Source organism: Cyprinus carpio, chromosome B5, assembly GCF_018340385.1.
Source record: "Cyprinus carpio isolate SPL01 chromosome B5, ASM1834038v1, whole genome shotgun sequence".
Taxonomy (NCBI): Eukaryota; Metazoa; Chordata; class Actinopteri; order Cypriniformes; family Cyprinidae; genus Cyprinus; species Cyprinus carpio.
Genome location: NC_056601.1, coordinates 28,413,475 through 28,439,850, shown reverse-complemented (window position 1 = coordinate 28,439,850; position 26,376 = coordinate 28,413,475). Strand labels below are relative to the sequence as shown.

General features: G+C 38.5%; 1 protein-coding gene across 11 annotated transcripts in view; it reads right to left on the bottom strand.

Moving 5' to 3' along the window:
* Positions 1-7,527: 7,527 nt before the first annotated feature.
* Positions 7,528-26,376, bottom strand: part of rgs3a (regulator of G protein signaling 3a) — a 152,467-nt gene continuing 133,618 nt past the window's right edge. For 7 of the 11 annotated variants that reach the window (XM_042723062.1, XM_042723064.1, XM_042723063.1 and 4 more), the window contains 5 exons: positions 25,300-25,373; positions 13,061-13,162; positions 11,782-11,843; positions 10,506-10,672; positions 7,528-9,299 (listed from right to left, as the gene is read on the bottom strand). In XM_042723062.1, the coding sequence (XP_042578996.1) occupies positions 9,099-9,299; positions 10,506-10,672; positions 11,782-11,843; positions 13,061-13,162; positions 25,300-25,373 (606 nt within the window). In that variant the 3' untranslated portion in view covers positions 7,528-9,098. The other 4 variants (XM_019081433.2, XM_019081430.2, XM_042723070.1 and 1 more) reach the window with 4 other exon arrangements.

The window sequence follows — 26,376 nt, the reverse complement described above, 5'->3', positions numbered from 1 at the left end:
AATCCCTGAATTTGGGTTTACACTGATTTTCCCAGCAAACCCTTGCTGTTTATAAGCAGGTATTTCTGAGTCACTGATAATCCATAAAGCAGCTTTATAGGTTATCAGTGGGTTCCACATCAGCTCCACAGAGCCCCCTCTTCCAGTTGCAGTTGAATTTAGCCCATGGCAACCCTGGCATGCTATTCTGGCTCCGCAAGGGAGTGCAGAATCTTTCTGCGACATTGTTTGCTGGTATTTGAGGTGTCTCAGTGAGTCAATATTCTTAATGAGTCCTCACAGAGAGAGCAAGAATCATCTTCTCTCTCCTGATGAGGAAAGATGTATAGTGAGGTTCTGGGATTTGGAGGCAGGAAGGTCCAGTTGCCCAGTCAGTCAACCTGTTTGTCATTCAAATTCAGGAGGTCTTTGAATATCTAAGCAGTGATTATAGTTGGAATGAGCCTGCTAAGACTGCAGTTCTCAATTCCAGTCCTCTCGACCCCTGCTCTGCACATGTTGTATGTCTCTCTTATCGCTTCAGATGTTTGTTCTATTCGAATGTAAGTGCCCTGCGAAGTGGACATCGCATGATATTCCGCCATGATTCCAGTTTGAAGCAAACGTATAAATTCCATTCAAGGTGCATTGAAGTGTGCGAGACATGAATTTAAATTGTATTTATTTACCGTAGTATATGATGTCACACTTGTCCATGTGTGAAGACGTTGTGCAGTGCAAATCCGTGAATGAATGTTCCGAAGTGAAGTAAACTTCAACAGTTTTCCCCTGCTCAGGGAGTAGGGAGCAATAAACACTGTGTAGAGACCATGTCAGTCAGAACACAGTTCATGCACGGAGCTCACTTCTAACAAGCTGATTATCTGAATCAGGTGTGTTAACAAAGAGAGACATGCAAAATATGCAGAGCTGGGGGCGCGAGGACTGGAATTGAGAACCACTGAACTAAGACACTAGAACTACAACTCATTGATGTAGTTGGTAACATGAAGCTTAAACAGATCATCCAGTTATCCCTCAGAGTGGACTATTGTTTCGAATCCTGCCATGATACACATCATGCACAGATCTACCCCAGTACCTGAGGAGAGATTTAATATCCCTGCCAGCCAAATCCACTTAGTAAAGATTTGATGCACCTCATCACCACCTGTCTGATGCCATTAGAGGAGACAAGAATGCCATATTTACCTCTGTTTTGGACTTGCTGACCATTTGCACATCCAGAAAGATGGAAAGTTCTATCCACCACACTACCTTCACAGACTTATTTATTTAAAGGTCTTTGTCTTCATTTCTCATCATACTTTCTTTGCGCTTGCATTGTTGGACTGTTCTGCTCTCTTGTTACTCAACTCTACCTTTGGAAGATCCTATGTTTCACACCACTCCCTTCAATTGTGAATAACCAGTGCTCTCTTTCACCCTCAATACCACGACTTAGTTGAGACCCTTGACCAAGGCACCGAACCCCCAACTGCTGCCCGGGTGCCGCAGCAATATGGCTGCCCACTGTTCTGGGTGTGTGTTCACGTGTTTGAACTTGGATGGGTTAAATGCAGAGCACTAATTCCGAGTTTGGGTCACCATACTTGGCCACGTCACTTCACTTAATTTCATTAAGTTATTTGCCAGGGTTATATTCACCCATCTACATTGACTACCCTCCTTTGAACTATTGTACATTGACGTGAAGTGTAAATACCCTTTAACACTCATTTTGAAAGTCTGGAAATCCTGAGAGGGACCATACAACCTCATACAAATTCATTGGATGTGTTACATGCCATCATGCTGTATGGCTTGGTCAGTGCACCCTCAGTCTTTCACTCTCACATAGAGGAAAACTTTCATGTCTGCCACTCTCCATGAGCATATCTATCATGTAAGGCCTTCACAAACCTTAAAGCTGGGGTATGTCATTGGTCCCAAGGCCATTCAGATGGATAACACCAACTGTCCACCATGAGGGAGTTCCAGAAGTTCCTGAGATTTGCTAACTTCTTTCATTTTATCAGCAGTTTCAATATGGTAGCCACTCCCCAGACCAGGAGGCCTTTCAATGACTCAAAATGTTTTCGCCACGTTCATCTGATCATGTCGGGTGATTGTTATACAAACGTAATACAAATTATTTATTTTGTGGGTTGGTCTTAATATAAAGAATTCAAAATGTGTTGCATTCCTTAAAAGGAAGAGTGGGTGTGATGTATGGATTGTTTGTTAAAAGTAAACAAATACCATCTAAGTAAATTCTAGACATGATAAATATTTGGCATTTAAATTGAATGTAGCTGGTCAGTGGACAGAGCATGTGCATGAAATAAAAGCTGAATATTCTATCCAAATGGATATGATTGATCTCTACCACTCACAATGAAATTAGAACAGGTAACAGGTCTAAAATTATGTAGAATTTGTTAGCCAGTGGCCATATTCCAAGGAAATACAGTTGTGATATGCATGATGAAGACCAATTCACGCTGCACAATAAACACAGAAACTTGTGCCATAAGTAAGAGAGTGAAGTGGTCTGAACACACATACAACTAGTGACATCATTTATCACAGTCAGTGAGACAATATTTATTGCAGGGGTACTCCACAAACATAATCCAAAAACAGGCAAAGGTCATTCACAAACAGACAATCCAAACCAAGTCTGAGTTCAGGGCTGAGACTAACAGAGAAATCCAGATTAACAGGCACATAATCAAAACCAGGAACTAAGACTAGGGGGAACGAGGATACAAGGCTTAGAAATGCAGCAGAGACATGTGCAAGACATAGCCATGGAGGACTGAATGAACCAAGCTTATATAGGGTGAGCAAATAGGGTTAGTGGGACATTGGTGAAGAAAATGAGTATTGATGAGTCTGACAACCAGGGCACTCCAGCTGGTGATCATGACATGGCTTCCCTCCTAAGGAGTGGCTTCCAGATGCTCTTAACATGGTCAGAGAAGTCAGGACAGTCAGAGGGTTCAGGCACAACCTCTATGGTTGCAAAAGAACTGACAGAATTGGGGTATGTCCTCCATGGTTTTATCAGGACAGACAGAGTCCAGAAGTGACCATTGTGGTCAAAACAGGGCAGGCTAGAAGCTCAAGGATGACTTCAGTGGCCGAGACAGGAGAGGCAGGGAACTCACAGGCTGGGGCCAACACAGGACTGAGCTCTGGGGCTTGAGCGGGCTCTGGCGTGGATTCATATGTATAAGAGCAGTGTGAGGCACCAAACACACAGAATGGCACACAGTGAGACCACCTCTGAGACCTCCAGACTTAGCACCACCGCAAAGATACCAGCTGCTCATACTGAAGCCTGAATGGACTGTAATGGTGGATGGAGGTTTTGGACCATGACATCAGAGGACTTTGGTGTGACAGCCATGATGAGTCGAGGCTCTGGAGTGGCAGCCATGTTGCAACAAGACTCCTTAACCTCCCCTACTGTAAAAGGTGTACTAAAACGAAACCACAAAGCATAATCAAAAAATAAATAAATAAATAAAATAGCGATCCTCAAGTACCATCTCAAATGAGACTATATTTATAGAACTTGTCAAGTCTGTAACAATAAGCAAAATCAGGAAAGCCTGTGAGATTAGCCAAGTTCAGGAAGTCATGGGTGTGATCCCCGAGTGATCCATAACCTTGCCGCAAGCAAATGAGAAACAGAGAAACAAAGTTTGAGGATCCAAACTCAGTATTTATTAAAGGGGTACTCCAGAAATGTAGTCCGAAAGCATGCAAAGATCTTACGCAGGCAATCCAAAACAAGACTGAGTTCAGGGCCGAGGCTAACAAAGAAATCCAGAATAACAGACAGAGAATCAAAACCAGGAACCAAGACATGGGGGAACCAGCATGCTTAGAAATGCAGCCGAGGCACGCGCAAGACTTCGCCATGAATGAACCAGGTCTACATGGGTTGAGCAAACAGAGTTAATGAGAAACAGGTGAAAGCAATGAGTGCTGATGAGTCTGTGCAAAGGATTATGGAGAATGAAGTCCATGACAGAGTGACAATAGTCTTAGGTGCAGTGCCCTCTAGTGGACAACCAGGGCTCTCCAACAGTCTTGTTGTGACAGTCTGAAAGTACCAAATTTTCTCACAGTTCTTGAACATTTCTTTTTATCTTAAGCAATGTAAGTTCTCATTGGCTTAGAGCAGTGATCTTCACTATTTTTTTTTCATGGGAGCCACTTTTACCGCAAAGTATCAAAAGTTATTGTTTGTGTTATAAAGTTATAAATGTTAGTCTACACTTATAAATGTTAGTCTACACACGACAAAGCGACAGTTGCAAATCATCTGAACATAGTGTCAGTACAGTTCATCATAAATAGAACGAGGCATCAGTTTACTGATGGGGATCGTGTCGCATCGACTGGGTTATATTGTCTTTTGTCGGACTGCGCCACTTGCGTCAGGTGAAGACATGGTGTGTTTTTTAATGGGTTATGTTATAGCCCTGCTAGTTTTTTTTATGTTTTTATGAAATAGCTCTATTAACTGCATGATCATATCATCTTATTATTTACTGCCATGCGAGCCACAAAGTAAAGCTTGGAGAGCCGCATGAGGCTCGCGAGCCTTGCAATGAGTAACACTGGCTTAGAGGATCAGATTCAAATTTTCTGGGGTTTAAAAGAAAACCCAGTGTTAAATAAGACATTAATTCAACTGTCAGGCTATGTGTTTCATATGCTTAGTGGAGGAATGTACAAAGTGTATAAACACCCATGATATGTAGCATGGGACATACATTGGGGCATAAATAGAAGACCGTGCAAGCAGCCAGGCAGAATCATTTAACATCTAGACTGACAACATGGAGGAGAAATGGAGCACTTTACCTGCTGATGAAAATTTGAATATATGGTGGAGAAATGGAGGAGAAATGGAGCACTTTACCTGCTGATGAAAATGCAGCATGATTTTGGTCAGTATTGTTGTAAGAGAGAGAAGGTGAGCAGGATACAGCTGATACTCTGCTGACGTTCGGCTAAGTAGAGGCTTCTCCATCTCTAACATTGATTAGAAGATCCCTCACAGTGCTTGTTGTCCTCAACAGGAGGATTTTTTAGATCATGAGTGGTCTTCACACAGCATTCTGGCAAGGCTCATTCTCCAAATAGTCATAAAAACCTGGAGCTGAACTGTGTACTGGAATGGGTGGTACCTGAGCAGGGTCTCGTCAGGTCTCTGCAGAGAGGGAAGGCTTCATCTGCCATGAAGACAAGAGGTTAGAGGTTAGAGCCCCAATTGCTCTGCTTCTGGCAGCAGCATTTGTTCAGGTAGGCAGAGGGTTTGACAACAACTAGTTACAAAGGGGACTATTAGCCGGTGTCCCACCATCTGGTCGTCCCATAACTGGCAACATCTATGATGGGGAGACAGTATTTGAAAGGTGGTCAGCAACCCAGGTGGCCCTAATGGGAGGAGCTGATACTACCAGTGATCAGACAGGGTACTACAAACAGGCTTTTCTTGTGTTTTTGGCATCAGGGAGACCTGCTAATAACCTTTTGTGAAGGCCACTGTTGATATGTACTGAGCTTTATGTAGTCACTCCGATCCTCCACTCCAGTAGTCATTGCAGTCACCAGGCCTTAAAACAATGACAATGAGGCTGCATTGGATGAAACCGGTAGTTTATGCCTGTAAGAACTTGTTCACATTAGCTGCGTTTCCACTGTGAGGCCAAAAGCGGACATGCTAGTGCATCAGGGCCAGTCACGTTTCCACTGTTACTTCTGGGGCTTGATCGTGCCATGTCAGGACATCCTCGGGGTCAATGGCCAGGGTTTTTTGGCCCACTGAAAACCTTGGGCCAAAGCTGGCCAGCTTGGGCTTGAGGAGTGGCTATGAACAAAGGTGGAGTTTCTCTGCTTCTCGAGAGCATAAGCGCCACAGATTATTTTATATAGTTAACAGCTACAACACCAGCATTAAAGACTTTTAAAATAATTTTAGCTCAAAACTCACTTTCAGACAGCAGCGAGTGTTTGAAATAACTTCTGTTTGAGATACTTTTAGACAGCAGCGAGTGTTTGAAATAACTTCTGTTTGAGATTGTAACAAAATACGACCACTTGAAGAAATCACACAAATCACATAGGCTATCACAATCGTGTATTTATTTAGTAGCATATTTTATCTGTCAGTAAGTCTCGTCTCTTTATACATGACTGTCTGATGTTCATATTTAGCTCCACATATGTCATAAAATATACAGTAGCTAGCCTAGTTGTTCAGGAGCTCCCTCTGCTACTCAGGTCATATTTTTGATGGATAAATTATAGAAATGATCATTCTTTCTAAATGTGATGTATACTGTAACTACAAATAAACAGAAACAGACGCAACTGAATGTGTCCTTTCTTTTGTGAAATAAAGGTAAATGCCACTTTATTACTGTGTGACTAATTTTAAGACCTGACAAATAATTTTTTATGATCTATGTTTTACCAGTTTTACAATAATAAGTTATATGCATCACTTATTATTGTAAAACTGGTAAAACATCATGCTTTGTTTCATTAGTTTGATACATTTCTTAAGATTTGATCCATTGATTTTGTTTTTTGTATAGCATGCTGGGAACTGGAGTGTCAGTAACATCAACAGGAAAAAATAATTCTTGAGTACTTGATTGGTTCACATTCACCCCACATAATTTATCTCAGTAGATTGCACATTTCAATAATTATATTATTTAAAAGCAAAGAAGTCAAGATCAAAAGAGAAACAATTTTGTTTTGATCCCCACCAGAATTTTCTGTTTTCCTTTTTTTTCCAGTGACTAAAGAGCAGGCAGCTGCCCATGAGAGCGTTCAGATCTGCCAGGTGGCTATGACTATTGTGAAGCTCATTCTGATAAAGTGTCCTTGTTGGGTTGGCAGAGCCGCTTGCAGTAAACAAGGGCCATGGGTTCTCAGTGGTGGTTGGCAGGAGAGCCAATATTTCCCTAGCAACTCACTGAAGAGGTCACTCAATTGCTGCTGTTTGCAGTGTTGAGACTGCAAGAGAGGCAAACCTTACATTAAAGCTCATTCACACGAAAACAACACATTCTCCTGGGATTTCTTTGATCCTCAGTTCTAAAAGATGGAAAATCCTGAAAAAAGGGCTTGATGAATATTACAGAGAGGAATGTTATGAAATAAAGAGGAATCCTGAAATCAAATATACAACGTGTCTCGCTCAAGACTATTCTAGCTCTTTAGCATACATCCAATTACCTGTTAATCTCAGTGGTAGTCCCAAAACCACAAGATTTAATGTTATATTTGGGGTTATGCGCTGTGACATTTTTAATGATAATTATTTTCCCCACCTTAAATTACCATAAAGAAAAATCTCATTGTAATGCATCTAGATGATTTACATTTGATTTTTAATAAATAAATATCCAGTAATGCTGAAAAATACAATGCAATGCAAAATGTAAATAAATAAATAAATAAATAAAAATTTAAAAATAAAGTAATAATAAAAGAGAGGCAGGAGGCAATGTCTAATTTTACCATCTAAATGTTTTATTTGTGTTTTGCAATGACACTGGCTTTGTAAATCTCTATTTTCTTTTGCACTTGCTATCTTAGGAGATGCGTTGGAATTGTAAACAGTGAAAATGATAAAATACATTTCATAAAACTACTTACAAGCAGTGTACGTCCAAGGCAGAGGACGACCATACCTGCTCCACCCCGATTTATAACAATACATGTCATTTTATAGCTTTAGGGTTCACATATTTACATAGGTACAGCAACGCCTCATGGCACACCCACAAAACCTTGTGTTTTTATCTTTTTATCACTTTTTTTTTTAAGAATTATATATACATCCATTAACCCGGCTGCCTGCTGCCAGGGAAACACAGTTACAATAATTTGTGTACTAATGTAATTCTTACATTACCTGTAACTTACAATAAAATTAATACAGAGCTCAATCTATTGTCTTTTTCATAAAAAAAAGGTAAACATCCATAAGATGTCAACAAATAAAAATAATAAACATATTGCACTTACATCAGGATAGTTGTGGATCAAAGTGAAAAAGGGAAATTCAGCTGAGTGCAATGAACAAAGCAACCACTGAAACCTCTAAATAAATAACTAATTTTTTTTGTATTGTTAAAACATGTGGTCTTATCAACAAATATAGGGAAAGATCCTAACTGACCTTGTGCCCTATTAAACATAGAGTGCATGATTAAACCTAAAGTCCGGAGAAACAACATTTTAAGTGTAGAAACAGAAGGTTAAGTAGGTCTGGAAGCTTCATAGTTGAGTGTCATAATGTCCTGAGAATACAGTCTCTTCCATGTTTAATGTGGAGCTACAATGAATGGCTTATTGGCTGTACATACACAGCTAAGCATGTTTTGTATAGTCTTTAGAGACCAACGACAGTCCATTTCAAGCTCAGAGCGAAATGCTCCAGTCTTCAGGTACAGCTTGGTCCATTCCTCTAGAGCGTTTGTACACTTATTTATGAAATGTGTATTAAATTAGGGTTGTGCCAGCATTTTTTGCACCCCTTCATGTGATATGGAGTCGACAGACATGGAGGAAGGTTCACAGGAACACCACTGAGCGATAAGTGCAAGATCATCAATGTCTTCTGCGTGCCATCCAGACATCAAACCCCGTAGGCACAAGACATTTCTGAAATGTCCAGGAAAGTCATCATGAAATGGAGAACAAAGAGAGGTGCAGTGCTTGAGCAGAAGAAGAGAAACATGCTAAACAGTACCCAGCTGTCTTAGTGTCAAAGAGGCAATAATCGCCTCTTTTGTCTCCAGTACACTTGGAAAACCAATTAAATAAAATTCAAATGGGAATAACCAGCATTATTCAGCATGGTGGTGTCCCACTCGTCCAGCGCCATTAGATCGGTCACACTACCTATTCCTTTATTTTTCCCCTCTTGTAAACAAAGCCTTGTGCATTTCTCCACTCCCTGTCTTTTCACCACATTAATAGATAGAATGGCTGAAGAGAATGAAATGCTTAGTGAAAGAAACCTCTCCAATGCTACTTAATATAGTCTCTCTTTCTCGCTTTCTCTCTTTGTCATCTTAGGATGAGGAGGATGTCGATGTGGTGCTGGGTTTCTTTTGATTCACTAAGTCCATGTAGAGTTCTGACCGCAGAAATCGAGGGTACGAGTCTTTCTCCATCAGGCCATATATCCTCCTCTGGGCCAGGTCGAAGCAAGAGCGATCAATGTTTTGCAAGTTTTCTTTAGTATGTTCCCTGGTGTAGGAATCCAGATTCACCTGGAGGACAAACAAAAAGCCATTACGTCCAAGTCAACAGACAATTTAATTCATGTTACAGCTAGGTTCCAGACAGTTTAACCAGAGAGCATGTTTGCGGATTCCCCCCAGTCCATTTATGGACCGTCTATAGACCTCGTGCTCCAGGAGGGCCACCTTCCAGCAGAGTTCAGCTGTATCCCTAATTAAACACATCTTAACCCATTAATCAAGGTCTTCAGGATCACTAGAAACTTCTAGGCAGGTGTGTTGGAGCTAAACTCATCAGGAAAATGGCCCTCCAAGAGCAGGAATAGACACCCTTGGTCTAATGTATATTGCGCATCAATCGCTACTTCCAATGCAATATGACCACATGGGGAAAAAAAGTAATGTTTACATTGACTATGAAATACTTAGTGCTTACTATTTATCATGGAGACTTAACCTCACAAACACAACTTTTTTGGTTTCTGTGACTTTTTTTTGAAACCATCCATGAAGATTGGCACACTAAAGCTATTTAACTTATAAAAAGGACTGAAAAACAAATCATCCCATATCTTTGGTAATTTAGTATATTATTGGTTATGGTTGCCCAAAGTTTGATTATTTTAATAAGTCATTACTTGGTGTTCATTGAACAGTCATGGTCCTGAAACTAAAACCAGTTGAGCAATAGCCTTTTTATATATATAATCATGTTCTTAAATGGCACATAAAACAAACTGTGATTGGTCATTTAACATGTTGGTAAAATGGTCTCTTTCCTTTAGCCAGAGTAAGCTGAAATCTGTACTGGATTTTACGCTGAAAGTCAAATATCTGGCAACTTGACACAAAGCTCAGCCTTCTTTAGTTTTACTGCTCAAAAAATCGCTGCGAGGTCCTGTTGCTCATCTGATTTTGAATTTCCGAACTGCTTTCCAAGTTTCCAAGAAAACATGCACTCATGCTATCTGCTGTGTGTTGTGCGGCCAAGAGGTAGACCATTAGTCAGGCATGACATCATATCCTCCATGGCTGCTTCTTTGACCAATTTTTTAGGCACATGACACAAAGCAGATTATTTTAAGAACATTTCCACCCTTTTTTATGCTGCTAAATACAGAATGGTGACATTGTTTATATGTAATGAGTGGTACTCAACAATTCCCAATTAATATCCAGGGTGACTTTTAGTGTTCACTTTTCAAATTTGAATTAAATATGAGACTTCATGCTCACCTCCTTACAGGACTGGATGGCAATGAATTCTGCAAAGATTTTCTTAGCTTTTGATGCCATCTTGGACTGTGATTTAATCTTCTTGTAATCCTCACAGGCCAGCCAGAAATCCAGATTCTCTTCACTAAACTCTGTGCGCAAGAAAGCTCTAAAGGCCGCCAGCCCATCTGATGAGGGAGAGGGAAAAAATAAAGAGGCAGAAAAGGGGAGATGTTATTGGATGTATAAACAGAGAACCATGGCAACGGCAGCCTTCACTGAAGAGGCAGCACTGAGCGCCAAACCCTGAGTCACTACTTAATGCATAAACATAGGAACACGACTCCAACCAACGATTTAATTACATTTGTTCTCCTCCGAGACTCCCACTGCCATGTACTGGGTGCCATGAAATATTTTCATAATTATTCTATTATTATTTTTCAGCATTTCTTATTTTAATTAAGTTCCTGACTCAGTTTCAGGGACTCAACTTGAAATTCAAACCCATTATTTGTACCAAAGGTTGCTGTAGCTGCCAAGCACAAGAAGGTAAGCACTGCAGCAAAATGACGATATATGCACTGATTTTAGATCATCATTATGGAACCAGCAATACCAATGAAGTAGCTACATTTTATGCAATACAGAAGAAAAAAAAAATCAAAATAATTCAGCTTATGATTATTTTACAGCATATGCATCACAGTGACTTCCTTATACAGTAGCATTACAAACATTTTTACAGACATTTTTTACTTTTTCCTTTCAGCTCTAAAGGTGCCCAGTATTAAAATAGAAGGAAGTGTGGCCCCGTCCCAAAGCACACAATCACCTTTCCGTTCTCATAAGAGCCTGCTGATAACAGCATGTGGATGCTCTAAGGTTTTCATATGAGGGAAACAATGGCTCCGGAAAAAGACATCTCCTGCCTCAAATGTCAGGATCTAATTGCATCACAAGCACTTTTAACGTCACAAAATGAGTGAATCTGAATAAAAACCATGATATGGATGGTGGGATTTGATCTGTGGTCTTTCTCTGACTCCATATGGCTGTAGGATTCAGTTAATCTAGGATTACTATGAGAGCCATTGACCATGTTCAACAGACCGTTCATTCAGTGACTCAAGAGCAGGAAGTTGAGAGAAAGCATGCATGCTTGACACACTGCAACAATGCAGTCATCATCCCTGTGGATTCAAGTCAAGCCAATGGAATTCATCAAATACATCCAAAAAAATAAGTTCATTATATACATGAGGAAAGGAAATGGCATAAAGAGAATATGTCTTACATTTGTGCATGAGCAGCTTGTCCAAAGATTCTCCCCACTTCATTGCCTCTTCTGGAGTGGGCCTGCAAATAAAGGCAGAACGGTTTTTCAGCAAACCCATTTCTGTCAGGTTTCTCATTCTGTGACCCATTCGAAGCTCTGCCCTTCTCTCGCTTGAGTGTGTGTGTGTGAGCATCTGTCGAAGTGTGTGAGTGTCTGAGCAAGTCTCTCTTGGATGGCCTCTTTTATACTTCCCACTGAGGAGAGGAGGGGGTGGGATCAGGCTGCTCCAATAGGATTACGTGTCAGCCAGAGGATCCGCCCACAGCTTCTCTCAAAGACTCATTCTTGCCTTCATTGTCTGTCTAAACTCAGCACCTACAGTCTGCAGCTTTAACACTTAGTGTGACACTGCCAAATAAGGAAACTGTATCTAACAGGGGGGTGTTATTCATAATAAAACCATCAATCAGATCGTAGAGTGCACTTAAAGATGTGCACTTTACAACTGTAATTTTTATTTTGACCTACTTACAACTTCTGTGCATTGATGATTTGTTAGATCTGTGCCATGAAACATTTTATATTCTACAGTTCATGTATAGCTGAACACACTTAAAATACTAATACTAACAATATCATTCATCTCCGCAATATAAGCGTTTTTGCAGCACATATCTAATCAAAATTTAACCCTTTGATGCATTACTTACAGGTCTTGACAGGTCTTTTAAAGACATTTTAACCACCATAGTATATAATTATTATATCATTGACAGTCAAATATATATAGTAGGTTAAAGTTTTAGTAAATTTTAAATTAGTAAGTTTTAGTAATTTTTCATATATATATATATATATATATATATATATGTCTCTATTTTTTATTTTTATTATTTAATTTGTATTAACTGAAATAAAGGTTATTATTATTTATTCATTTTTTACTTTATTTCAGTTAACTTTATCTCAGTTAATGAAATATATTTTTGTTTTAGTTTTAGATAACCTTGTGACAAAGTGGTGATAAACCATGTGTCTGTGGAATATGGAATATCTATTACTATTCTATTACTATATCTATTATCAAAGGGTTATAAATAAATGTTAAACTATACAATTCATAATTGCAAAAAAAGCTCTTCAAAAGGTATTCATCTAAAAGACATCTGTTTAGACCTTTCTCAATGTGTCTGTCTCTTTCATCCCACACACATGAGCAGAGAGCCACCAGCTGGATCATTACCCAGGAAGCAGGCAGACATCAGAAATACACACACACACAAACACACATGCTTACTTGACAGACTTCATGGATTTGTCGAGCTTGCCGACTGGGGTGCTTCCGGGAGACTCATTCCTCCTCCTCAGGAAAGCGAGTCGGTTCTTCATGTCTTTGGCCCTGCACAAAAATGCACAGAAGCGAAAGAGTTGAGTTCTGCAGGTCATAAACAAACCAACAAATCAATCGAAGGCATGGAAAACACAACCCCATAAATCCAAATCAGATCGTCAGTGCAGTAACCCATAAAAAGTTCTTCTGCCGTACATGTTTTCCCCAATCCGCAGTTATCAAAGTTGAAGATGTTTAAAGTTCCTGGATCTGTTTTGAGAAACTCTTTCTGCCTCTCGTCAGTGTCTCTTCCTTCTCGCCAGTCCTGTGTCTCAACGAGAGGATAAGTGAAGGGAGGGTTGTGCCACTCTCCTTACCATCGCTCCACTGTTCAGGTGCCACCGGGAGTCCCGGAGGCCCTAACCTAGGGCCGATGGGCCCCGGGGACCGCTGTGGAGTACAGCTGCATCTCCAAATCTCCAAAAACCTGACTGTTCACCCCTGGATCCACGTCTCATGAGATGCGCGCTGAGCTCCGGAACCTCCAGATGCCCGTCCTCCCTATGCCTGACCTCACGTACCTCTTCCAGAGGACTAGTCTTCGCACAATTTCCGCCCACTGATTTCCACTGTGGCTTTGCAGATCCTCTTCCCTCATCAGCTCCACTTGGCCTCTCGTAACACTGGCACAGGCTGATGACAGTACCAAAAAAAGAAGCTGAATCCCATTTTTGGCCCTCCCAGGGCCACCGTTCCCACTTAAAGCATACACTGAGTGTTCCTGCGGACCATGATTGTACAATAGGCATGAGGTGTTGTTAGATACAACATGAAGTTTATACAATTCAAATACCCAATAAACAATTATTCTGCCATGCAGTACATCAGCGTAATTGTTCAGCTGTTTACAGTTGCTGAGCTACATAGGAACTTGATGCTCTGTATATTGGCCGTTGTATGACAACTTTTCTAAACAGAATTTAGTGTCAGAACTATTCATTTTGTGAAACACTGTTCAGTGATTTCTTTTTTCAGACAGCTAAAAAAAATAGAACTGTATAAGGACTACTGTTCAGTGTAGTTGTTGTTGTTGTTGTTTTTTTTATGGTTTTTAAAGAAGTTTCTGCTGCTCACCAGAGCTACCTTTATACAGTAAAACTGTGAAATATTTTAACAATTTGAAATAATTGTTTGTATGTGAATATATTGTATAATGTAATTTATTCCTGTGGTCAAATCTGAATTTTCAGCATCATTACTCCAGTCTTCAGTGTCACATGGTCCTTCAGAAATCATCCCAGTGATGATTTGCTGCTCAAGAAAGATTTAATTAATAATGTATTTATTTATTCTTTCTGAAAACTGATTTTTATTCTTTTTTTTCAGGATTCTTTGATGAATATGAGGTTAAAAAGAATTTATTGGAAAACAAATTCAGCATTTATTTGAAATACAGTTATTTTCTAACAATGTAAATAATTTTTCTATCACTTTTGATCAACTGTGATTCATTATGGCAATAATATGGTATTTATGGAAGTAAAATTTGGTTATGCAGTGATCTGTGTCAACAGTCTAAACACAGAAACAGCCTTTGCAGTGCAACAGTAGAAAAAAGTCAAATTCTATAATAACCACTGACCAAAAATGTTTCACTCCTTTAGCTATGATGACGGAATGCGTAGACGAGCCTCAACAGGAAAAAGGAAGTCTGCAACTATGTATGACATATTATGCTGCCCTGTAGGCATAAGCGACTAAAAATTCCCCCTCTTTAAGGAGGACTAGCTGGTGACCATGCCAGGCTCTTCTCTTTCCAAGTAAAATTACAAGAAGTTGAAAAGAGCAAAAAGATCATACATCAGGATTACAGAATTCAAGCAGTTTAATTTAAACTATAAGTACCCCCAATTTCCAAAGCAAAAGCTGTTTGTATCTGAGAATCCAATCAGCTCGGCAAGCTGGGAAATGAGATGATGAAACGTTAGTCAGCCGTGGTGTGACTAACTGAGAGGAAGTTCCTCACACCAGATGTTTGAGTAAGAGGTCGACAAAGCTAATTTAAAAACTATGAAAATTCAAATCAACGAAAAAGTAGGTCAGTTATTGATGAGTCTAAATGCTACACACCTATAGCTTACAATTGCAGACTTAAAACTTTATGGTTTTATCTAATTAATTACAATACAGTTTGCCTTATTTAATATACTATTTATGGCTGGTGTTAACCTTTGAGGATGATGGCAAAAGTTTTGTCAGATTTGATTAACTAGGAAGAGTTCTGTATAACTTCAATGAGAATACAATATTCTGAGAGCTTTATTCTGTTATAACATGTCATTTTTAAACAATTTAAACTATCATCTAAAATCTTACAGTCAAATCTGTTTCATATTAAGATCCATGACTTTTGACAAAGACATTTACACAAACACTTTTTATTTTGAAGTCTCTGGTGGGACATAAGAATGTGAAAGCGCTCAGAATTGAAACCAGAGTCTGCTCAGATAACATCATAAATGCTGAAATCATCAGGCTTTTTGGTAGATAAACTGACTCACACACAACTTCAACAGCTTTTTTCAACACATGATTTCAAACAGCTATCAAAACATTAAAAATGCCAAAAAAATCCAGTATTTTGGATGGATTCCAATTGATTGCAAATTTGTAAGTCAAACTTTGCCCACTTGCGAAAGAAACAGAGTAGAGGAAACAAATAAATCACAAGATATTTAATTCCAAAGTTCTCTTTGTATAAAAATAGAGCTTTTACAAGGAATAAATGAAAGTTGGCCAATAGGAATGTGTCAGACTGATTTATTTTTAACTTCCAGTGGGAGATCTGGCTTAAAATGAGAAGGTCTGAGAAGGAGGGTGTTGGATCATACGCACAAGAGGAAAGATTATCATCAGTTTATGGGCTCTGGAAAATATTTAGAAGTGTAATGAAACATTTTATGATCCAGGTTGGGTTTCATTGTGATATTATAAGCTGTGTAGCACTGACGAAAACAGATGAATGCAAACAATAGGAAAACTGGCCAAAGAACAGTCCTTTGAGTCTATAACTTATGTAGACGTGACATAAGGCTGAGTTTGTCCTCATTCAGTGCACAGAAATTGACAGGTTTTGCAAGGCTCTCAGTGACATTAAATGCAATGCTGCCACCTACTGGATATGATCATAATCAACACTATATATGGGAGAGAGTTAACCACTTAAAAATTAGCCAATAGACTTGCTAACATCTTGATAGAAAGATAACTCCCTCTCTGCTCTCAAATACAAAGGATTTACAAATCAACAACAACAACAAAAGTAAAGAATTAGAAATGTCACATCCCATCCAGTTTAAATGCGTATAAGAATTGTGTTAAAGAATCACACACACACACAGGAATGTGTGTGTGTGTGTGTGTGTGTGTGTGTGTGTGTGTGTGTGTGTGTGTGTGTGTGTGTGTGTGTGTGTGTGTGTGAGTGTGAGCGCATGTGCACACGTGGCCAAGGAAACACCCTCTGGCCATTCAGGGCCACAGTGTTGAGATTCCACACTGCTTTGCAACACCGTTAGAATTGCCATGTGGCATCAGTCTGCCTGCCCTTCTGCCCGAGAAAAACACCACACCAGTGAAAATGTGATACAGAGTATTAGTTATTAGCTATAAAAAGAGGAGGAAAGAGGACTGAAAAAAAATCACTCAAATACACAAGCACATGCTTGGCCTTTTGGCTAAGATCAAGCATAGTAACAGTGCTGTTACAGTACTTCCCAAAAAATTTAGTGTGAGTAGAGAGTGCGGGGTAAGATGAGCTTCACCAGAGAAAAATAAGATGCACTGCATGCCAAGTTTATTGCTTTTTCATAGACCAGGATACTAGATAGTGATCTCAGCTATGTTTCATTTAAAGGAATAATTCACCCCAAAAAATACATTTTTGTGAATATTTCCTCACCCTCACTCTTCTAGCCAAGATATGAGTCCATAATCCATAATAACACTTCCTCCATTGATCCACTGTTGTCCTCTCACATCAAAATCCACCAGCATATTTATGTAGAGCTGTTTTGGACTGTTTTCATTTGTTAAGGATGCTTGATCTCTGCATACTTCACACCTGATTCAGACCAGATGACAATTTCACTGGAGAAAGGAATATAATGGATAAAGGACTTGGTTTGGAATTAAAAACGCCTTGATGGATTTGTTCAGTTTTTGGCTTCACGAGATGTTAATTGATGTACTGGTGTGGATAACTTGTGGATTATTAATGTTTTTATCAGCTGTTTGGACTCTCATTCTGACGGCACCCATTCACTGCAGAGGATGAATAACTTGTGGATTATTAATGTTTTTATCAGCTGTTTGGACTCTCATTCTGATGGCACCCATTCACTGCTGGCTGAGAGTAATTTTCATTTTCAAGTGAACCTTTAAATACCAAATATGTCAAATTCCTTTACATTACATTGGACTCTCATTCTGATGGCACCCATTCACTGCAGAGGATCCATTTGTCTATGCTTTTAGCTAAAGCAAATTTCTTGCATTCATTTTTGTGTTAGTTCATTGATCTACTGTTTGAGCTACAAAAAAGACACAGCTTGTTGACAAAGTAAATGCACAGAACTATTAAATTAATGTCAAAAGCATAACTCAGACTTGAAAAAGTAGGTGAAGGCGTAGAACAAATGTTACATATCAAAGCTAAAAGTGAAAGTCTTGAAGCAATGAAACATTTATAACATGATTGCAAATCATTTTTTCACACCTCACGAAGGACGTTGGCCTCTCATACTAATTTACAAGTTTAAACTTTTGAACTGCTAAGCTCTTTAATTAAGATTTTCCTGACACCATATGCCATAGTGCATGATCGGTTGCATGTCCAGTTGTGTCAGAAGCTGTGCAAGCGGGTCATGTGCGATGGGAAAAGACATTAAACGTGACTGCATTGCTTGAGCGAGGCAGCAGTCAAACGTCTATCATGCTTGAGAGATCGTGACCCCTCATTTAGAGAAAAAACATTGGGCTAATTATCAAGCAGAAGCAGCTGCTCCCGCGCCTCCTCACAGCACAGGCCTGTAATCTCTCGACAGGAAGGACACGCCCTCACTGGAATTTATCAAATTAGGATGCTCTGATCCAGCTCCTCTGAGCCTGTTGACAGACATGTCCCCACGGCCAGCCCTGCAGGGTAAGCCAGAGATAGAGGAGGAGAGGAGATGGTTGCAAGCCACAATTATCTCCAGGCTTTGCCAATTCCCTCTCTGCCCGTCTCATTTTACTGCCCATAATAGAGCTCAGAGCTATTCCAGGCCGTGAAACCAGGACAGGACTTCAGTTTAAAACAAATGTGATGTGGAGTCCAATAGGAGTCCTGTTTCTAAAATGCTGGATTTCTGCACCAAAACACTGGTTTAGCTAGAAAATATGTCATATTTGTTCAAGCAATGGGCTTTTGTGTGCCTGTATTGCGTACATGTCTCACCATCGCTTTAATGTCACCTTTTCTTCAGTGCCTTAGTGTAGACCATTTTCTGGACTTCATAATTAAAAACTAAGAAACTCTAAAGTAGTCATATGGAATTTGATCACATGAATGACACAAAAGTTGTTTGAAAGTTCATGTTAATTTTTTTCTCCAAATAATTAAATAACTTTCATTAAAATGCCAATTCATTATTAATTCATCAAGCTCAAGGTATATAAATAAAAGTAAACAATTAAATTAAATTAAATTAAATTAAATTAAATTAAATTAAATTAAATTAAATTAAATTAAATTAAATTAAATTAAATTAAATTCTTAAATAAATAATAAAATAACTAAAAGTAAAAATAAAAATGAAAAAAAGCTAAATAAATAAATGTTTATATTTTGGAGTGAAATATGATCTACACATATTTTTTTATACATTTCATGAGATTCACGCAAACAATTTGTTGAATCAATCCAAAGACACTTTAAAATATCTTATGTGAAGAACATCAGGAAAGAAAACACGCTCAAGTTTAACATCAGATTTAAACCAACACAAAATAGGATAGATACTTTCAGGTTAATGAAACCACCAAACATCAAAATCCAAAAGAAAGAAAAGCTGAAACATCAGCACTTCACGTGAAGCACTCACAAACGCCCTGCCAGACGAACCACAGGAGACGTGAACTCCTGTCACCCTCATCTTTTCCCTCTTCTAAAGTAACCTCATGCTTTCTATTTTTACCTCCCTCCTTCCCTTTTCTCATTACTGCGAGAACTCTCAGAGCAGCAGAGGAGACACTTATAGGAGCATTTGGTCCCTACCTTTTAAGGTACGTCTCAGAGAAATCCACCATTGTGTGTAAGGTGTGTGTGAGGGGTGGAAGAGCAGGGTGCTGGGACAGTCACATTCCTCTAACCGCACACAGAGCCTCTGTATCTTTATATAGCACAGGATCTCAGGGAGGCAGAACTAGTGTGAGCCAATCACAGGCCAGATCTCCACTACCACAGACTGCTGTACTCTAAGTTTACAACACACTATCTATCTATCTATCTATCTATCTATATAATCTGATGTTATGCACATATATACCATTCAAAAATATTTCAAAAGGTATCTGCCATTTATTGTAAATAAAGAAAACACAAGAAAGTTAGGTTTCAAATTCTAAAACAGTTAAACTGTACATTTAAAAATGTATTGTGAAACTATGACACCTATGTGAACTCTTGGAAAACTGCCCTAAATCATCCACTAAAAATCTTATTAAATATCATGTTTGTACATTTATATGCATTTTACATTAGTGCACATGCTATGGATCATTGAGACCATTAATGATCACATTCAGTGGCTTTCACCAGATGCCCAGTAATTTCATCTCAGTTGAATTTCTCTTTAAATGGAAACGCTCATAATGAGGTAATGTGATGACAGCTACTCCAGCCACCACACCTGGGAACTGCGGTTGCATGCTCATGTTGACAGTGAAGGTTAGATTCTGCAAATGCATCCTGTAATGTGAAAGCAGCTGTGTCCTGGGCCCTTGGGTGAGCCACGGCTCAGCTGTTTTCAGAACAGTTGAATATGCAGACTGGGCGACTTTCTCTTTCACCAGAGGTCTGCAGTTACACTGATCTCAGATGAGTGTTAGTGTCTGCTTTCTGTGTCTAGTCTGCATTCATATACCAGGTGCTAAAAAGGTTGTAGCAAAAAAAAAAAAAAAATTCCTGCTATTAGAGCCAAACCAGGTGCAGCTGTTATAACATGAACTGATCTGTGTATGTAATAATGTTTTGTTTTGTTTCTTTGTATGTATGGATTACTTGGGTTGTTACCAACATCTATTGAAAAATTCATGTCAACAGCACCTTTAGAAATATATTTACTGAGAAAAATGGGGACGTGTTCAATACTTATTTTACCCGCTGTAGGTGTTTCTAGGAATTAAAATAGTATCTTCTCAGTGAGATACTTGACCTGACCTTTCATTACAAATGTGAGAGAACATACAGGTAATAAATTAAAGGGGTCATATGATGCGATTTAAATTTTTCCTTTCTCTTTGGAGTGTTACAAGCTCTTGGTGCATAAAGAAGATCTGTAAAGCTGCAAAGACTAAAGTCTCAAATCCAAAGAGATATTCTTTATAGAAGTTAAGAGTCAACCACGCCTACCTAAAACGGCTCATTCTATCATGCCCCCACATGTCTACGTCACAATGTGGGAAGATTTGCATAATGCCGCCCAAATGTTCACACAAAAAGAAGGCGTAACTTTTATTCTCGCTGTTGCCATCGCCGCCATTTTGTGGAGACAATGTGTGTTTCATTGTGAAAGTGAAACTACTTTGTTTGGCCTTCCAAAAGAGGACACAGCTAGAAATCAGTGGTTAAGTTGTATTTCAACACTGTTCCAAAACAGTCCAACCCAAATATTCAGATGTGTGCAGGACATTTTACAGAGGACGAGGACTGTTTCCTGGAAGAGTAGGCTACAATGCCAGTGTCTGTTTCTATAAAGTAGGGCAGTTCCAACTTTGCAAGGACAGTCTGGCACTTCTGATTCACAGCCTGTAAGTACGTTTTCATATTTAAAGAACTTGCCACTAACAATTCAAATGCGAGTTTTGAGCAGTGTAGAGTAGCGGTTGTTGTTTGTCGTTTCTCCAATCATAAATGCAGACATGGGTTTTATGTTTACGTGGCGCAATATGCAATGCAACGCACAAAAAGACAGTATTATAATCATTATAATCAGTAATTATGTCCCCACTGGATGCAACAAATGCCTTGTTTGTAATGGGTCTTATTGGTTTGTCTCATCACGCCTGGACACACAGCATCACAGTATGGTAAGGCATAACATTTTGGATAACGATACCCTTTTTCCCCATATCTTGTAGATAAACCAAACAAAACTCCTGATCATCTTTTAACATTCTAAAACTTCTATCCTGTTCACAAATTCAGTGTATAGTTGCTCATATGAAGCAACTATGATAAGATAAGAGATGAATATGATATGATATCAGAAGTCACTGTAGACTGACTTTTCAACTGTTGCTGACATGTTGTCTACATACTGTTGAAGATATGTAAATTCAGGGGAGAGAAGACATTTGGTGTGATATTCCTGTTTAATAATGTGATGTCATTCAACTAAATGAGGCTCAATTTCACATACATTTCACAACAGAGTGCTGACCACATTCCACTCTCGCTTAGGACTGGACAATATATCGAACGATATGATCATGCGCATCTCGTCAGTAAAGCCGGTTGACAAGCTACGCTATATCGAGTTCATTATTGAAGATGAATCGCCTTCAATAATGAACTAAATATAGCGTAGCTTGTCAGTGTACTACAGCTCTGTGTATTAACTGCCACTCCATTTGAAAGCAGGTGATGGGGATTTACCGCTAATCACGGAACTGGCTCTACTGACGAGATGCACATGATCATATTGTTCGATATATTGCCCAGCCCTACTCTCGCTATAACAACACTTCTGTTGTTGCATATGCTGCATTGTGGGCATGCACTGAGTCATGCACAGAAATAAAAGCGTGTGTGTGTGGACTCAACTAGGCCATCTTGGTCTGGGTATAAAGAGTACAGGAAGGGAACAATGGTTTTGAGTGTGGTAACAAAATATTTTAAATAAACACCTCTCTGAACTGATATGTGATAGGAAAATGAAGTATTGGATCAGATAAAGGTGGATGTGTGTCGGTTGCCTGTCCCAGTTTCCAGCTTGGATACTTTTGTAAATGTTGTCTGGATATATCAAACAATAGCGGGTCGAGTTAGAGTAAATAACATTTGCCAACAAGACAGGCTATTTGAACTTAGTGTAAACTGACATTCTGCGAAACAAAGGATAATTAAACACAAATTAGGGTTTATTACTACAGACCCCACAACACTGCAAACCATGCAGTTAGTCAACTGGTCAATCTGTGACATTTAGATTCTCTGTTGATTGAATGTCAGGGCACAGCTTAACTCGGAGCTGAACTTTGGTACGCAGCGGAAGACTTATTCACGTGAGTTTGTGTTTCCAGTCTTGCTTTCACATGTGCATTGAATGGAAGTGAATTCAGTGCAAAGTCTAGTGTTACTGTGACTTAATTCAGCTGAAACAACAGAATCAGAACAGCTGCAAACTAGTAGTGTGTATGTGTAAAATAAACCACTCCCAAGGCATGCACTACTTGCACTGAGCTATGATGAACTTCTGATTTTAAATAATGTGGCCAGTTATTTTATGTTTATGTATGTTTTCAAAGTGCTGCAGTCACCTAGTTCCCCAAACACCTCTTAAAATAAGTGTCTGCAAGAAGATTAAAACATTACAACCTCTTGAGAGACAGAAGCGATATTCAGTCAGTGGAATATTAAGTTTTAATCCCTCAAGTGGATTGGGGAAAGCAGTGGCTGCTATAAACATACCAGATAATTTCACCACAGATTAGCCTAAGGCACTAGGCCTGTAAGACTAAGAAATGGTGTCAGTACTCTAGGCATGTCTCTTCGTGCCTGTTAAAATGAATTTATAAGTAGAAGATCAACATGATCAATAAATGAAAAACACTGTTAAGAATTAAATTTATAGACATTTCATCAAATTCAAAGTTAAGATAAATCATGTTAATGACAAAAATATAATTTTTAATTAAACAAATTAAGTAATAAACTTGAGTTCTCTTGAGTCTGTATGTACAAAAGTTCAAAGGTTTGGGGTATGATTGATTGATTGATTGATTGATTGATTGATTGATTGATTGATTGATTGATTGAAATAAATTAAAGGGTTAGTTCACTCAAAAATGAAAATTCTGTCATTAATTACAAACCCTCATGTCGTCCCAAACCCATAAGACCTTCATTCATCTTCGGAACACAAATTGAGAAATGTTTGATAAAATCTGAGAGCTCTCTGTTTCATATTAGTGATGTTTTAAATATTTTTTAAATAGTTTATATTACTGTATTTTTATCAAATGAATGCAGCCTTGGTGAAGAGACAAATTTTAGAAAAACATTAAAAAAATACAACACTACTTTTTTAAAGATAGTGCAAGTGCCCTGAATGTGGTTATCACAAATGCTGTACTAAATAGAATATGGAAGTAGTTTTTGCTCTTTGGATGTGGCTCAAGGCATTCTTTTTCATCCCTACAGATCAGGATGAATGCTGAAGTTTGATACTAGATTTAAAGGCTTGCGTAAATAGTTAATTCTCAGAATAATCAGGAATAGTTATGGTGACGACTGGTAAATATGTTTGTTAAAACAAGTGTCACTAAATCTGTATATTATATGGCTAATTTCTTTATATTTTAATTTGACTCAACATATAAAAAGGAACATTCTTTCTCGACAATGTTCAAGTATGATTTAGACCATTCTAGCTCACCATTCCAGACAGTTAAAACTTTTCCTCTATTGTGTTGACCTCACTATAAGAGCACAGGGCAGTTGATGTCATGAGGAGCAATTTTAATTCTATTGTTTTGTAGGTGTGAAAAGTGTTAATATATACCTAGAGACACTTTGGCACAATTCACACCTCACAATACAAAGGCTCAGATTAACTGTCTGTGAAGAGCTTAACACATCACACATGATAAGACATTCACACACACACACAAGCTCTGGTGAGCTATGACAACAACATCATAACCATCATGGAACTGAAGAAGTTTGAGTAACTATAAATGTAGGACACAGCTTTTAGAGCTACTTTTATAGCTTGTGCAAACACATATAGACTGCATACAATGCTACCTTAAAAATGCCCAAAATTAGGTAAAAGGTAGTGTTTCCTTTTTTACAATTCAAATACCTAATCTAAATTCTGACTACAATAAATCTGATTTCACAATGTGGTACTACTGTCTTCAATCAAATGAAAACTGTCTCAATCTTATAACACTTTATAATAAGCCTCCATATGTTAACATTAGTCAACAACAATACACCGAAAAAGGATTTACCTGCAAAACAATTTCCACTCAGAAACTGCTAGTAAATTTAATAAACAATTTCAAAGAAATGGCAAGTGGCACACTGAATTAAACATGAAAATTTGAAGTAGAAAGACTCGCATTTTCTTGTACAAAAGTACCCCAATGCTCCTTATTTTCAACTTTGAAAAATCCAATACATTACAATGTAGTTAACATGAACTAACAATGACATTTCTTAAGCGTTTACTAACCTTAGTTAATATTAATTCCAATATTAACTAATACTGTCCCTTATTAGGGTCTTGTATCTGATAGCTTTATTTAACTGACCCTAGCTAACATGAAATAAAAATTAAAAGTTGCATTTTTATTAAGTAACCTTAACAAGGATAATTAAATACTGTCACAATGTATTGCTTACTGTAAGTTAATATTATTTAATGCATTAACTAATGGCAACACATGGGAGATCAAGTAAAGCATTCCATCTCTTCAAAAAGCAAAATCATGTCAGGAACTACAATTGCATTTGACACAGTTGTCACAAAGTGGAAATTTCACTATTAGATTAAAAGAACTAACAAAGAAGTAATGACCAACAATGAGATTTTCTAAAAGCCCACAAATATTTCAAAACATCACATCAAATGATAAAATAAGTAACTTGTGGAGACTGATAAATCTGACTAGCAACGGTGATAAACATATAATGCAGAGAAAATGAGAATGGGACTTACAGGTTTTTGGATGTCTTCTTCTTCTTGGTCCCGTCAGGACCCACGTCACAGCTGCATTCAGAGCCGGCGCTCAGCTGTGGAGAGACCAACAGTCGGCATCATCCAGTAAGGAAAGCAATGCAGAATTCTAGTTCCACAAGTAGCTAAACCAAGACAAGTTAATCCTCACCGCCTGGTACAGGCCATAGCTCTACACTGTGTGTGTGAGTGACCCTGGTTTCTGTAATCCTCAGCAGCGAGTGTGTGAGATTGTGTGCGTCTGTGATAGGCTCAGTTGGTCTCCAGCCATGCCTGGATTAAAGAAAGGGGCTCAGACCTCGGAGTCACATTACAGTTCCTGTCCTCAGAGAGATATAATAGGCTGAACAGAACTAGGAGAAAACAGGGGGAGGGGGAGCGAAAGTGGGCGGTCAGTCTGAAGGTTTGAGACCACTTTGTATGTAAAAGAATGAGCCATTGTGTGCAAGTCCCATCTTGACCCGTGGTCTGGCTGTGGCCTTACATGGCACAGTCCTCTCATGTTGCAACTGGACAATAAACAGCTTTTCTTGGCCCTCTCGGTTCAACAAATATTTCCCCTTCTGTATATATATTGTTTTGTATCGCGTCTGAGCTCCCTCAGGATTTGTCACGCCTCTGAAAATTAGGCCTTATCAAGCAAAAACATTGTTTCAACAAACTCTTGTGACAATGGCACATTATTCTCTAGACTTGGAAGGTTTCTACTTTATTGTGGTGTACGGTGTTTAGGAGTATTGGCAAAGTAAGATAAATTGTGGATAGTTGTAACAGGAGTTTAACCATGCAAAACAAACCTACTGTATATAAACACCATGGCTGTCCTTTTTAATTGTCAGGCCATATTACTTTTATCTAGCTTGTTTGATGATTTATAATAAAATGTTAATTATCATTATCATGTTGAAAATCATTGATATACTGTTACAGTTGGGTCGATAGAGGTTAGTATTAAAAAATAACAAAATAAATCCATCCAACCATCCATTTTGTACAAACATTTGCATTCACACTTACAGCAACAAATAACTGAGTGTTTATTAAATAAATAAAGTTGTG